The sequence below is a fragment of the Malania oleifera genome, chromosome 11, assembly GCF_029873635.1.
Source record: "Malania oleifera isolate guangnan ecotype guangnan chromosome 11, ASM2987363v1, whole genome shotgun sequence".
NCBI classification, from domain to species: Eukaryota; Viridiplantae; Streptophyta; class Magnoliopsida; order Santalales; family Ximeniaceae; genus Malania; species Malania oleifera.
The window spans coordinates 51,719,303-51,735,593 of NC_080427.1; the positions used below are offsets into that span (position 1 = coordinate 51,719,303).

At 36.5% G+C, this 16,291-nt stretch overlaps 1 protein-coding gene across 1 annotated transcript in view; it reads left to right on the forward strand.

The window, feature by feature from the left end:
* The window catches only part of LOC131167526 (uncharacterized), a 29,520-nt gene extending 13,229 nt beyond the window's left edge, over positions 1 to 16,291 (forward strand). The window contains exon 4 of the mRNA XM_058126330.1: positions 13,920 to 16,291. Within this exon, the coding sequence (XP_057982313.1) occupies positions 13,920 to 15,765 (1,846 nt within the window). The 3' untranslated portion in view covers positions 15,766 to 16,291. The remainder of the gene's footprint in view (positions 1 to 13,919) is intronic.

Here is a 16,291-nt window from a genome sequence, read left to right on the forward strand (position 1 = left end):
TAAAACTGTAAATAGGATATCATGTAAGAGTATCAGTATAACAATCCACATCTATGTCATTTAAAATACATTATTTTCTGAGTTAACTATTAAATAGTAGTTCTATCTATAATAAGTAATCTCTATTTTCTGTAAATGCTATAATACATACATAACTCTGAAAACTTCCCCTAGATGGCTGTATGTTATGATTTAAGCCCTCATAAATGGGTTGTGCGGTCCGTAGGCGGGGCTAGACACTAGTTGGCCGTCCAATGTCAGCCTAACTGTATGCATCTGTATATGCCTCTAGCATGAAAGGCCCCACTCCACCTGGTCCGGACATCAGGGCGTTCTCTACCCTATATGTGGCACAATCGGCTGTACCATACTCTATATGAGACATATTGTCTATACTGTATAGTTACGGTACCGTGCTTTGTAAATTGCTTTGTTCCATTAGGGTCTGATACTATATCATACTATTTCTATATAAGATCTAACTGTTTTACCATGATTCTATACCATCTGTATTAACCATGATTTTGTAATTCTCTGTATTAACCATGACGTTGTAAACCTCTATAATTCTATATAATCTATATTTTTGTATAATCTATATTTATGTACAATCTGTATTTCTGCATGTCATGGTTCTATGCTCTGTATATCATGGTTCTATAAAACATTCTGTATAATCATGATACTGTAAAACATTCTGTATAATCATGGTACTATAAAACTCTGTATAAACATGTTTCTATAAAATACTGTATTACATAGTTATGCATAATGTTGTATAAACATGGTTCTGTAAAATACTGTATATTGCAATTCTGTATAACCATGTAAATTGTAATTCTATAAAATTTTGTATAACCGTAGTTCTGTAAATAAAACTGTATTTCATAACTCTGTAAAAACTATGTAATCATAAGTTTGTAAATTTGTATAAAATTCTATAAATATTCCAGTATTTTTCTCATGCCACATAATTAAATAAAACTCTATAAATATCTACTGTAATACTGTATAATTTTCATGCTTTATTTAGTTAAAAAACCATACTCTGTAACTCATATTCAAATACTGTGCTATACTGATAAAGTATTTAAATTATCTGGTATAACATATTTTCCCTTACCTGAATATCTGAGTTCTATTTATTATTTCTCTATCTCATGCCTACAGCACTCGTAATTCCAAACCCTGAAATTATATATATATATATATATATCTCCCTTTCAATCAAATGAATATCTAGAATAATTATCATACCCACATTTCTAAACTATGAACTATTTATCATTTACTTGGGTTCCTAAGATAATACCCACGGGGCTTCTTAATCGATGCCTAAAGTGTTTGGAACCCCAATGTAACGACCCGTTATTTAACTAGGTTTATATATATATATATATATATATATATATATATATATATACTGCAAAATTTATAATGCTCTGATACCTACTAGATCAAACCAATCCATCAACCTAAGCAGCAAGAAACAGAATTCATATAAACACAACCAAGAAAATATACAATACCAAAGTGCTAAAATGTGTCCCCAAAATATACAAATAAGAATGATTCCCAAAATACCCTCAACTGGGCTAGGGCTATACATAAAAATAAGTTAATGGGATGAGACAACACTCAGTAAGATGAAATATGCTATTACTAGTGTGTGACAAATGAGTTTCAATACTGAGAAGATCTGTTTCTATATAATCACATATAACTGAATCTGTAAATAGAGTACAAATAATATAACAACCACCATCCCATGTTGCTTAACATAACTGTATTTTAGGTTTCTATACATAAGTATGCCCTTTATTACTGTAAAATTGTATATACATATAATAGCTGAAAACTTTCCTGGATGATTGTATGTCATGATTTAACCCCTCAAGACAGGGTTGTGTGGCCCGAAGGCGGGATCTACTGTGGCTGGCCGACCAGGATAAACCACTATACTCTATCGGTCTTATCAGCCCTCCTCAACCCATATCTGATGGGGAGCCTGTCCACTCCTGGGCATTTGATCGACCTACATACCACATATTATCTGAATAGATGGTTGCACTCTATACTGAATATCTGTATATAGAAATGGTACCGTGCTCTGCTGAATCTGATCCATCAGGTTGTGATACTAAATAATACATTACTATATACAATCTATCTGTTTTACCATGATTCTGTAATATCTGTATTAACCATGATGTTGTGATAAACTGTATCTATATCAATTATATTTCTGAAATAAACTGTAAAATTGTATGTCATGGTACTGAAAACTGTATAATCATGGTATTCTGAAAATATTATAAAACATATTTCCTATTTGAATAATCTATAAAACATAATTCTGAAAATACTGTAAAAACATGTTTCTGCACTATATCCATATTCTCATGCCACACAGTAATTTAAAACATTTAAAACGTATTTGATAAACTGTATAAGTTCTTGCTGTGAAGTAATAATCTGATAAAAACAAATATTTCATATTGAAATCATACTACTATTACCTAACATTGCATATTTCCCTTACCTGATTCCTGCTAAAATCTCCCTACAGTAGTAGGTCCTACATCCACAGGGTTCTCCACTCAACACCCTAAAAACCATATATCTCAGAACAAAACATCATTATTTCTATATCTACTACATTTCCTACAACTGCTGAAAAACCAAATTTTGCTTAAAAAACCTTACCCTGAATCTAGGATAAAATCCAACTTCATCCCACTGATGATCCGCTCCGGCAAACTTAGAGAGAACTTCCCCAGGAGCATCGTGGTCGCCTCAGATTGTCGATTAGGAAAATGACGGGGCCGAAATCGAAGAGAGATGGAGGTGGAGCCGTAGGAGAGAGAGAGAGAGAGAGAGAGAGAGAGAGAGAGAGAGAGAGAGAGAGAGAGAGGGAGTGAATCTCTGTGAATTTTCTGTGTAAAAATCAAACTTTCAGCCATTTATAGAGTCAGATTCGTCGACGAGACACGTCACCTCGTCGACGAGTCCTGTAGAAAGTTCGTCAACGAACCTGCACCTTCTTCGACAAATTTTAGACTTCCAAAAATCCTCTTTCGGTATCTTTTCGTCGACGAAACTTGTCTTCGTTGACGAGACCCTCTTGTACCCTCGTCGACGAATTCCTTGTATTCGTCGACGAGGATCTGATAAATTCTCTTGGTCATTACATCCCAAAGTGCAACGTTGTCGACGAAGTTAGCTGCCTCCTTCTGTTACTATTTTCATTTCCCTCCCTCTTTATTATTTAAATATCATTATTCTTCGGGTTGTTACACCCAAACCCTGAAATTGTAACACCCTAGTTTAATCATCCCAAACACTAGTATATCAATATTTAATACAGAATCTGGGCTTAGAAAAGCCTACTAACCAAATAAACCTTAAATAACTTACTTACCCTGATTTTGGGATAGTGTCTGAACTCCTCAAACTAAAATTCTACTCTGGCTAAGTTGTAGAAAATCTCCCCAGGATCAACGTGGTAGCTTCTGATTGTCAAAACGGGGAGAAACAGAGCCGAATTTGTAGAGAGAAGGAGAAGTAACCGGGGGTAAAGGGAGAGAGAGAGAGAGAGAGAGAGAGAGAGAGAGAGAGATTTTTCATGCTGAATCCATATTTCAGCATATATATATATATAGGTAACTTGACACATGGCCTCGTCGACGAGACATGTGGATTCGTCAGTGAGTTGAAAAAGGAAGTTCATCAATGAACCAAAGGGTCTGCATGTCCCCCTCTTAGTATCTCTTTGTCAACGAGGCATTGAAGCTCGTCCATGAACTGTATATGAGAGTTTGTCGACGAAACCAGGGGGCTCGTCGACGAACCCATCCCCTTTTAAAATTTTCCTTCCTGTCTATTATTTAATTATTATATTTTTTGGGTCTTTACATTCTCCTCTCCTTATAAAATTTCATCCTCGAATATTACTATCTGTGCTATGCACCATCCTCTGAGGAAAATTTACTACTTATTTTATTAATTACCCTTACTTATGGTGGAGGAATACCGTGGTTACATTTATGGTTCTGGGAGATTACAAATGTATACATAAAAAGAAAATTCTCCTAAAACCAAAAATACTTTCTATCCTATAATCTAATATACATTCATACTTTTATTACTCTGCATTAAAATAAGTAATAGTGATTTTCTCTAAATTATCACCCCTGACTATTACTGATCCCCACCAAACAGTTGTGGGTATTTCTGTCGTATTTCTTCCTCAAGCTCCCACGATGCTTCTTCTACTAAGATTTCCCCACAGAACTTTTACTAATGGTATTCTTTTAGTATGAAACTCTTGTTCTTTTCTATCTAAGATCTGTACTGGTGTCTCCTCATATGCTAGTGTGTCCCTAAGCTCTATCTCATCCTAGCTGATCACGTGGGAGGGATCTGGAACGTATTTCCTCAACATGAAATACTTCATGTATTCTGGATAGAGCTGGTGGTAAAGTTAGCTTGTAGGCAATTGGACCCACTCTCTCTATTATCTTGAATAGGCCAATAAACCTAGGACTCAACTTACGATTCTTCTCAAATCTCATAGCCCCTTTTAGCGGTGCTACTTTCAAAAACACCTGATCTTCCACATCGAATTCTAAATTTCGGTGGCAAGTATTTGCGTAGCTTTTCTACCGACTCTAAGCTGCACTGATTCTATCTTTAATAAGTTGGAATTTTATTGTAGGCTTGCTATACTAATTTTGGTTCCAAAACTTGCCTCTCACCCATTTCATCCAAGTATAACGGGGAACGACACCTCCTACCATACAATGCCTCGTAAGGTGCCATCCTGATACTGGCCTGATAGTTGTTATTATATGAGAACTCAACCAGCGGCATATACTAGGTCCAACTAGCCCCAAAATCCAATACATGTGCTTGTAGCATATCCTCAAGTATTTGGATCGACCTTTCTGTCTGCCCATCAGTCTGAGGATGAAAAGTTGTGCTGAATGACAACTGAGACCCCAAAGCCTCCTGTAAGCTCCTCCAAAATCAGGATGTGAAACGTGTGTCTCGGTTTGAAACTACAAACATTGGCACTCCATGTGGTCGAACTATCTCCTGAATGTATATCTCTGCCAGTCTATTCATAGGGTAGCTAACCTTAATAGGGAGAAAGTAGGCCATCTTCGTTAGCCGGTCTACAATCACCCAAATGACGTTCTGTCCATGTAGCGCCGGCGGTAACCCTGAAATGAAGTCCATAGATGTATGGTCCCACTGCCACTCGGGAATGTGGATGGGCTGCAACTGTTTTACCGGCCTCTGGTGCTTAGTCTTTACCTGCTGGCACGTCAAACACTGCTCCACAAATTTAGCTATCTCTTTCTTCATGCCGCTCCACCAGAATGATTCCCGGAGATCTCGATACATTTTAGTATTGCCAGGATGAACTGTGTATAGGGATCTGTGTGCCTCCTCTAAAATAGCCCTCCTATTCTTGACATTCACAGACACGCATAGTCTAATACGAAACCTCAGGGCTCCATCCCCTGAAATACTGAACTCCTCCCCCTATCCATCTTGCACTTTCTCTATTAGCTCTACAAATTCTGTGTCATTCTTTTGGGCGACTTTAATTCTTTCTTGTAAAGTAGGCTGTAACACTAGGTTAGCAATGAATGTCTGATGATCACCTTATATCAGCTCCACGCCTAGCCTCTCTAAGTCCATCAAAATCAGATGCTGAATTTCCTCTGTTAACAATGGTGCACCCACTGATTTTCGACTCAAAGCATCAACCACCACGTTTGTTTTCCTTAGGTGGTAGCTGACAGTGCAATCATAATCCTTAATAAGCTCTAGCCACTTTCTCTATCTCATATTCAATTCTTTCTGGATAAAGAAATATTTCAAAATTTTATGATCAGTGAAGATCTCACATCTTCCCCCATAAAGATAGTGCCTCCATATCTTTAGAGCATACACTACTGTTGCTAACTCTAAATCATGTACTGGCTAGTTCCTTTTATATTCTTTAAGGTGCTGAGATGCGTAGGTAATGACTCTCTCATGTTGCATCAACACGCACCCAAGTCCTTTTTGGGATGCGTCACTGTATATCACAAAAACATTTTCTTCTAATGGTATAGCTAATATTGCTGTCGTGACCAACCACCACTTTAACTCCTGGAAGCTTTGCTCACAATCATCGGTCCATTCAAACCTCACATTCTTCCTCGTGATTCACGTCAGTGGACTTAATAATCTGAAAAAAATCATCCACAAAACGCTAGTAGTACCCTTCCAAACTGAGGAAGCTTCTAACCTCTTGAACATTCCTTGGTCTCATCCAACTCACCACTGCTTCTATTTTGCTCGGGTCAACTGATATGCTGTCCCTAGAAATCGCATGCCCGAGGAAAGTGACTTGCCTCAGCCAAAATTCATATTTCTTGAATTTAGCAAACAATTTCTTTCCCCCAATACTTGCAATACTAGCCTCAGATGAACCTCGTGCTCCTTAAAACTCTTCAAGTAGACTAGTATATCATCAATAAATACCACAACAAATTGGTCTAAGTACTAATGGAACACCCAATTCATTAAATCCATAAACACTGTTAGTGCGTTAGTTAATCCGAACGGCATTAACAAGAATTCATAGTGCCTATATCTAGTTTGGAATGTTGTTTTCGAAATATCCTCTACTCTAACTTTCACTTGGTGGTAGCCCAACTGAAGATCAATCTTGGAGTAGACCTGGGTCCCCTAGAGCTGAAAAAATAAATCATCAATTTTGGGAAGAGGATATTTATTCTTGACTATCAGTTTGTTTATCTCTCTATAATCTATGCACATTCTCATAGTCCTATCTTTCTTCTTCACAAACAGGACTAGTTCTCCCCAAGGCGACACGTTAGGCCTGATAAATCCTTTATCCATAAACTCTTCTCTCTAAATGACTATTTTACAATTAATTTTAGTGTAAGAAGCTAAAAACATCTAAGCATGTATTCAAATTGATAGGGGGAGCATCTAAAAATAATTTTCTATCTTGTTTTGCTCACCAACAGTTTTGGCTTAGATCTGCTTTAAAATTTTTTGTGGCTTATGTATTTTAAAGTATGATGATTTTATTGAAAATCTAAGATTGAGTTATGTTGCTTGCCACAGGTGTCTTAGGTTTTGCCATATGATCCTTATTTTAAATTATTTAATATCGTTGGATCTATATGGTTGCATTTTTCTAGTTAGATTATGTATTATGCTAAAATGCTTATCCAGGAAAATGATGCTTGTTTGAACTTCATATTAAAGTTTTTTTTTTCAGCAAGCATAATGTTAGCTTTGGTGTATTCCCAAAAGGGAGGGGGGGGGGGTGAATTGGAATTTTAAAACATATTCCTAGGTTAAACAGATGTTAGCAGAATATCACAACTTAGGGTCTTTCTATGCAATCCCAAATGCGCAGATAAATATAATATGCGGAAATTTAAATCATGCGCATCATTCACACTATAACATACACGTGTGATAAATATAAAGTGCGGAAATATAAATAGACACATGATATGTTATCGGAGTTCGGCTAACTGTACCTACGTCCCCACCTCTAGCTCGAAAGCCTAAGGATTCCACTAAAGCTCACTTAATGGGAAGAGCGGCACCGGTTACAACCAGGTCAATTCAAGGGGCTGATCTCAACCAACACGCCTTATCAGGATGACGCACCTAACTTTCCTAACCGGGTCTTAGCCAGTACGAGACTATTCAACAGGGCTAGTCTCCTTCTTCAGACTCGTACCTAGAATACAACCAATTTGAAATACAGTTTTTGTGTACAAGGAAATGCTTCTTACATAAGTTGATATGTACCAATATAATCAACACACTACCAAATGATAAGATATGATAAGTTCAATGTAGCCTTAGTGTCTACTCTCAAATTAATGTGAATAATGCAATTAGTACGTGAGAGTGTAAGTGACAGCATCTTTGTGTCAAAATAATATTCTCAATCACAGTGCACTAGTAAAGATCACAAGTATACTCCAATTATCTCAACAGAAGGTTTTATCAAAGTAAACCACAAGAGATATTGAACAATGGTTTGTAAAAATAGTTATTTGATTTTTGTATTAAAATGATATAGCAACAAAGATCTTTTGGCACTCAAGAAAATGTCTTAAAATATATATTTATCAAATATAAGCACAAAAGATATTTTGAAAATGATTTGTAAAATATTTTAGCAATCAAAATCCAAAGTGAACACCTTGAGTATTGCAATGACAATGCAAAACTCAAAGGCTCAATGAATTATTCCTAGGGAAGACTTATTAGCAAAGTCTCCTAGGGAAACTTCAAGCTTAGCTCTCTAATAAAATAATCTCAATCAATAAGAACAAGAGAGAGCTTAAGCCTAATGAGAACAACACTCAATCACACTTACAAAGAGATTTAAGCACTAAAATCTGGTAAGAATAAGTGTAGAAGGCTCAAAAATGAGTATGAAAGATTTTCAAATTTTAGAAGATTTTTCCTAATTAAGATTCCTAATCCAAAGCTAATCATTCCAAATGAGGGGGTATATATAGAGTTTCCCAAAACTATAACCGTTCAGGACACATAGGGAATTATTATAAATATTTTAAAACCCTATTTAAATATTTTAACCACAATAAAAATAATAGGGCAACTCGAGAGCATCGGTCGACCGAAGGCAAGGTTCGGTTGACCAAGTTGTGCAAGTTCGGTCAACCGGACATGATTTGAACTAAAAGTTCGGTTGACTAGACATAGTGCCCCAAAGGTGATTTTTCTTTTCTGCGTGGTTCAGTCGACCGGGAGGTTTTTGAACTAAGTAGTTCGGTCAATTGGAGCATTGAGTTCTCTCACGTGTGAGTACGGTCGACTAGGTTGTTGGCTTAGGATTTGGGCTCGGTCGACCGTATGGTTAAATGTTTGACTCAGAGGAAGTTCGGTCGATTGAGTGGAATGTATTGAGCTGCGTTCGGTCGACCGAGCAGTGGTCAAAGTGTTGACCCAGTCCCGGTTCGGTCGACCAAGAGATATGGACTTGTGAAGTACGGTTTACCGAACATGCATTTTAAGTGCATTTTAGTTCTTTTTTTTTTTTAATTATGCGATCACTCTTCCATATGATCATATATATATATATATATATATATATGTGTGTGTGTGTGTGTGTGTGTGTGTGTGTGTGTGTGTGTGTGTGTGTGTGTGTGAGTGTCCTAAGGTTATTTTAGGCCTTTTTCGTTTTGAGCTTACCTATCATACCATGCAGGTGATGCGTATGATTATTACAATCTAAACCCTAGTTACTATTATAGACCCATAATGAATAATGAATTTAAATACAACATAAGTAGGATCTTCAGGGCTTTCAACTTATACTTCTTCTGCCATCATTTTGACCTACCAACTGTATACCTGCACATATCCTCAAACACCCATCAAATACAACAACTATTTGTCATTATCAAAATCGGGTGTAACCTATAAGGTCAACACATAGTCCCCAGTATTTATCGAAAATCATAAGGGGATATATTTATATATATAGATATATATATAAATATATAAATATATATATATTCTAAAAGCAAGAAATGAACTTATATATAATATATTTTGTCTTTTGCATATGTGCTTGAATGTTTTCATGACTGTGCTTGTATTATATTGAAATTTTATGTCGTGAAATTATATTGTTTATAAATTCTTTTTAAAGGTGTTGCATAATTGGTTCATGGATTTTACATGAAATGCATTTGAACAAGTTAGACCGCTTTTATGCTCAAACCTACATTTGCTATCATATGTCGTGTGTGTTAAACTCAAATCTTTCATGGGTCTTATGATATGTTTAAATTGCCATGGTTTGTGAATAATCCTGATCTAATTTTGTTTGTCATGTGCCTTTTAATCTTTTAATGACCAGTTATGAAAATTGTACTATGCTTAATTGTTATATTTTTTAACGAGTTATAAATTTTTTTTATGCTTAACTGTTATATAACAAAGGGGAGAGTTTTTCTAAGAAAAATAAAAAGTTTTTTTTATTTTTTCAAAAAGGGGGAGTTCTCTTTGCTAAGTCTGTTTTAAATGATAAAATTGTTTTCTACTTAACTTAACCCTTTTGTTGATGACAAAAAGAGGAGAATGTTTTTGAGTAAAATGATAATGATCGAAAGGGAAAATTTTAGGGGCAAAAATATTGGGGCAAATATCTGAACTTGTGTTTTAATGCAAAATTTTAACTGCATGATCCTTGTAATACCTTCTTTCATGAATATGCTTGAGCATTAGTGTCTATATTTTATATTTTGCATATTCTTAGGGGGAGCCTTTTCAAGATGTACCCATTTTGTTATGATGTGTTTGTCATCATCAAAAAGCGGGAGATTGTTGGCTTTTTTAGTCTGATTCCTATTTTGATGTTGACAAAGCATCTGTATCTTATGTGTGTACTTAGTGTGTCAATAGGTTTACATTTCAACACAGACATAAAATACGAGAAAATAGAAGCCTAATGGACTTAAAGATTATGCATTTCAGGCGAATTCCATGTAGAAGAGTAAAGGAGAAAGAAGACATTTATTCATTTCAATCGTAAATTGCATTTAAGTTTTTATTACTTTGGTCTGTAATAATGCATATATCTGCATGATATGACTTAATGCTTAGATAGGCCATAGACAGACCTTAGGGGAGACTCGGTCGACCAACGTTGGATTTTTAGGGTACTTTAATAGCTCCGGTTGACCAACCCATTTTAGTTATAAACACCTTAGTCGACCGAACACTCTATTGGCCAAAAAGTCAAAATATTGAATATGACTCAGGCTATCGAATAAAAATGAACGTATCTTCCACGGTCGACTGAACCCTCGTTATTGAATTTTTAACTGTCCCTGGACGCCCAAGCTTTTAGTTCAAAATCACCTCGGGCGACTAAATTGTGAGGCTCAGCAGACCGAACCATTCATTGGGCGAACAAAATCACGAAGGTTTGGAAAATCACCTGGCCTAGCCGACCAATTGTTTCCCACGGTTAACCGAACCTAAAAAATTTACTTTTCTCTTTGTGTCTATTCGGGCGACTGACTTTAAGGACCAGGCGACCAAAACTCTCGGGTTGCCAATAATTAACTGTGGTAACTGGGGTTAAAATTTAATTAAACAAATCTAATAATACCCAGCGTGTCCCAACAATCATATTTTTTAGAAAAACTATAAATACCCCCTCATTTGCTTTAATAAGCAACTTTGATTAGCAAATAATTTTCCCTAAAATATTTCTAATTCTTTGTTAATCAAAGTTTCCCCAATCTGATTTCATTGCAAAAATCTTTTCACTGGGTAAATTTGTACACTCTCCAACTCTCTTTATTATTCCTTTAAAATCATTTCTACAAGAAAACATTTTTTATTTGGGCATTTATTTTCAAGTGTTTTACTCTCTCTTGCTTGCATGTTTGAAAAACATTTTTGAGAGTAAAGCTTTAAGATTTCTCCACATATTTCCATGGTAAATATGTTGTTGGAGAAACACATTTTTGCATCCATGCTTTCATTGATAAACCTTTATATTGCAAAGATCATTTGAAAAACCAAGACCCTAGGTTCTCCTACTTCTTTATTGAAAATATTTTTCGGAGATATATTTGATTTAGGGTTTAAATCTTTGAGGTCCTTATCACACACATTATATTCAAATATTGCAAAATGATTTTGAAAGCACTCTTACTCTACTGAACATGATTTCATATCATATTAGAGGGCATGTTTTAGAGCTTTAATGTTGTACATCTCTACTTGTATTTAGAAGCATTATTTTGTACAAAAATGATTTTTAATGTATCAGTTGGGTTCATCCCGTAAATTGAATTGAGGAGTCTCCACCTCGTAAGAGAGACCAATTGGGTTCAGCCCAAAATTTGAACTGGGAAGTCTTTGCCCCGTAAGGGAGACCAGTTGATCTCAGCCTGGTAATTAAGATGAGTTTTGGCACCGCCCATAAAGTGTGGTTGGGGTATTCCTCGCCCCGTAAGGAGAGGTGGTTATAGCGACTTCTACTTTGCCTGTTTAAGTGAGCAAGGATAATGGAATCCTTGGGGGGTATACCCAAGGGGGGGGGGACGTAGGCTGGTTTGGTCGAACCTCGATAACAAATATTTTGTGTCATTCTCTTTCTATCTCATTTAATTAATGCACTTTAAATTTCCATATGTGCATGCTTGTTTATGTATAGGTCTAATTATTTGTATGCACACTTTTATTTAAGTGAGATATGCTGCACGTGTATGTTCATACTCATAGCTTAATCATTTTACATACACGCTGCAATATCAAATGGGATATGATATGTGGCGAATCGATAAATGTTTAATTTAAGCAAAATATTTTAAAATCCAATTCACCCCCCTCTTGGGATCACACCATTTCCAACAAACAGTCATAGTAACCATCAAAACGTGGAATGGTTGGCTGCACAAAAGTTCCAGAAGCCATTGTGGAACTCTAACCTCACTTTGATACCATTGATGTAAAATGGAAGAAGAAAACAATAGATTTAAAAACAAAGGGAAACAGAGTTTGATTGAAAACTCCACACTAGATTGATAAGAAAATGGTCATATATAGGCTAAAAAACAAACGGTTACAAGCACAAAAATAGACACCACTATCATCATGCTAAACATTTCCTATGCACCACTAACATCATGCTAAACAACTTCTTGGCACCACTAACATTATGCTAATCGACTCCTACAAATTAGGCAACAAACAAAACACATTCTATTGTACTGCTACTAATTTATTCAACACTATGACCCCCTTGCCCTTTGTGTGAAATCTTCTGCTTGTAACATATTTTAAGTGGATAATCCTCTAAATATGAGTCATAGCTCAATAATTTTTAACATAAAAAAAAAAGTATACTAGAAAATTAAGTTTATTATTATTTTTCCTTTTGTTTTTTTTTTCAATAAAATCTTTATTCAAATAAGACCTTAGGGGCATTTGAATAATTAGAACATGAGACTTTTATATTACAATCTCATCTACTCACTTTCAAAATGAGTAAAGTTTGAGATGTAAATAAATTTATTGAATTTATTCGACTCTATAGCTGGGACTCCAAATAAATCAAAATCAATGCCACCCAAATATTATTGCCTTTCCACATTATTTCTTAGGAAATATTTTTTGTAACACTCTAAAATCCTTATGTTGGAGATCTTGTATTCTAATGGTAGGAAGAGAAAAAAAGGGATATGGAATAGGAGGTGCACTTTCTATTGTGTGGTTGAAGCCTGGGTGTCATGGTCCGACTATTTTCACACCCTTGTGAAAGGCCGTGTGGCATTAGCTAAAGCAGTCTTGTTTAACTAGCCAGCCTATTGTTTACCAATATTCATTTACGAAGCACTTTCATTAACATTCATTCAGATAGTAGCGGAAACAGTAATCAATTCATGAAAGCCATGGAAAGCAAGTAGTAAACATTGAAGCAAACGTAATTCATTAACAAATCCTCAGTTGACATGGTGTACTTCGCGAGGGAGGCAAGCAGGTTAAGCACGTTGACAATTGCGAGTGAATTTTATAATGACTGATGAACATTTACCCTCTCCTAAAGAGGTTTTTATGTAATTATCATCCTGACACTACGAAACATCAAAGTGACCGATGAGTCATATTGGCTTATTTGTCTTACAAAGACCCTACTAGTAGAAAATAACCCTACACTAGTATTTACATTATGAAAATCTATTATAAGCACACGAGATAAGCAGTCACAGGCAAGCATAATAGATATTTATGCTGGGACCGAAGACTATCTGGGTCTGGTCCTCTGCTCCTACAAAATAAATATTTATGTGACCTTCGTGTTTGTACATTTTGATGAGACCTTTCCTAAATTTTCCTCCATTCCACTTATCCGTTGCAAACAATAACCGTTTTTTAAAGGTCTACCCTTCTTCTTCTTCTTCTAGAGCACTGGAATTCATTCACAAGAAGTCTATTGATCAGATTGCCCACATAATTGCTTCTGCTTTGCGAGGATGCTACAGCCTCAGCTATCTCAAGAAAGCCCACGTAAAGGTATTTGCTTATGGGCTCCAAAACGACACACACTTGTCAACCAAATCTGCCATTCTGTACATTTCTTTCAACTGCATCAGCGCTGCGAGTGCTGTGTTTGAAAACATACCCAACCCATGTAGTTACCTTTGGAATATCATGATAAGGGCATTTGCTACCGGTGGCCAGTTCCACCAGTCCTTGATTCTGTATTCCAAAATGATGGAAACAGGTCTAGTACCAGACAAGTTTGCTTTCCCATTTGCACTCAAATCTTGTGCAGGGCTATCCGATTTGCGGGCAGGAAAATTGATTCACCAGCATTCTTTGTGTTGTGGTTGCAGCAATGATCTCTATGTCGATGCTGCTTTGGTCGATATGTATGCTAAATGTGGGGATGTTGAAGCTGCCCGGTTAGTATTTGATAAAATGACTCAGAGAGATTTGGTTTCTTGGACTTCCATGATTTCAGGGTATGCCCACAATGGTTATAATGGTGAGACATTGGGTTTCTTTGATTTGATGTGCGATTTGGGTGTAAAGCCCAATCGGGTATGTTTTCTAAGTGTTCTACTAGTTTGTGGCAATCTAGGAGCTCTATGGAAAGGCAAAAGGTTTCATAATTATGTGATCAAAACTGGGTTTGAGTCTGATATCTTGGTTGCTACTGCTATAATGGATATGTATGCAAAGTGTGGGAGTTTGGATTTGGCACGTAATTTGTTTGATGAGACAATGGGGAAAGATGTTGTTTGTTGGAGTGCAATGATTGCAAGCTATGGAATTCATGGGCATGGCAAGAAGGCGATTGACCTTTTCAATCAAATGGTAAAAGAAGGGGTGAGGCCAAATCATGTGACATTCACTTGTGTGCTCTCTGCTTGCAGCCATTCCGGGCTAATAGAAAAAGGCAAGAGGTACTTCAAATTGATGAAGGAAGAATTTGGGATCACACCCGGACTAAATAATTATGCATGTATGGTTGATCTTCTTGGGCGTGCAGGACAACTTTATGATGCAGAAAATCTCATACTGAGCATGCCAGTGAAACCTGACACTAGCATATGGGGATCATTGCTTGGTTCCTGCCGAATATATGGTAATCTGGATTTGGCGGAGAAAATTGCTGATCGTATTTTTCAGCTAGACCCTGTAAATGCTGGCTATCATGTTCTACTCTCCAACATTTATGCTGCTAAATATAGATGGGATGATGTTGAGAAGGTGAGAAAGATGATGGCTGGAAGAGGAGCCAATAAAATTCAGGGATTTAGTTTGATAGTGTATAACAACCAGATCCATAAGTTTGGAGTTGGTGACAGATCACATCCCCAATCCAAGAGCATTTATTCTTTGCTTCATGAGTTGGCTGCTCCCATGAAACGCTTGGGTTATACCCCCTTGACAGATTTTGTGCTTCATGATATTGAGGATGAAGCAAAAGAAGCTGCACTTTCCTACCACAGTGAGAGGCTGGCCATTGCATTTGGCATCCTAAACACTAAGCCCGGGACTGCTCTTCGCATCACAAAGAATCTTAGGATTTGTGGAGATTGTCACAATGCCATTAAGCTCATCAGCAAAATTGTAAATCGGGTCATCATTGTGAGGGACATGCATCGATTTCACCATTTTGAGGACGGAGTTTGTTCATGTGGGGATTACTGGTAGTAAAAAATACATCCGGCAGGGACGTTCTAGATAGGGACAATTATGCTGGTAGTTCTGTTTTCTTACTAAAATCCTGGTTTTTAATGATAGGAAAACCATGCCCATGAGCGGAAAAACCCCAGGACAATGGGTCTGCCGCTCTACCTTCCTCCAGTTGGGAGTTCGAGCATTGCATCACCGTAGGTTTACTTCCTTGAGGTTTTTCCAGCCGAGCTATCTACAGCAGGGCATTTTCTTTCCAACTATGTTTGAGTATTCTTTGGCAGTTGGCCTGCACATTTTGAGAGTGGAATAAAGGCACAAGGAGATTGTTTTATTGGGTACAATTGATTGTGAGTTGTGACTGGGGCTGTATTCAAGCAAAGGTCAGTCAACATAGTGAGATATTACTCCTCTAAGAAATGTGGAGTTCCTAACTTGACCTGGGCTCAATCAGTATCAAAAGTTTTGAACTCAAGCTTGGCTAGCTTGTAAATTCTCAGAACTCAAGCTCAAGTTAATTAAGTTTGATATGGTTATAAAAATA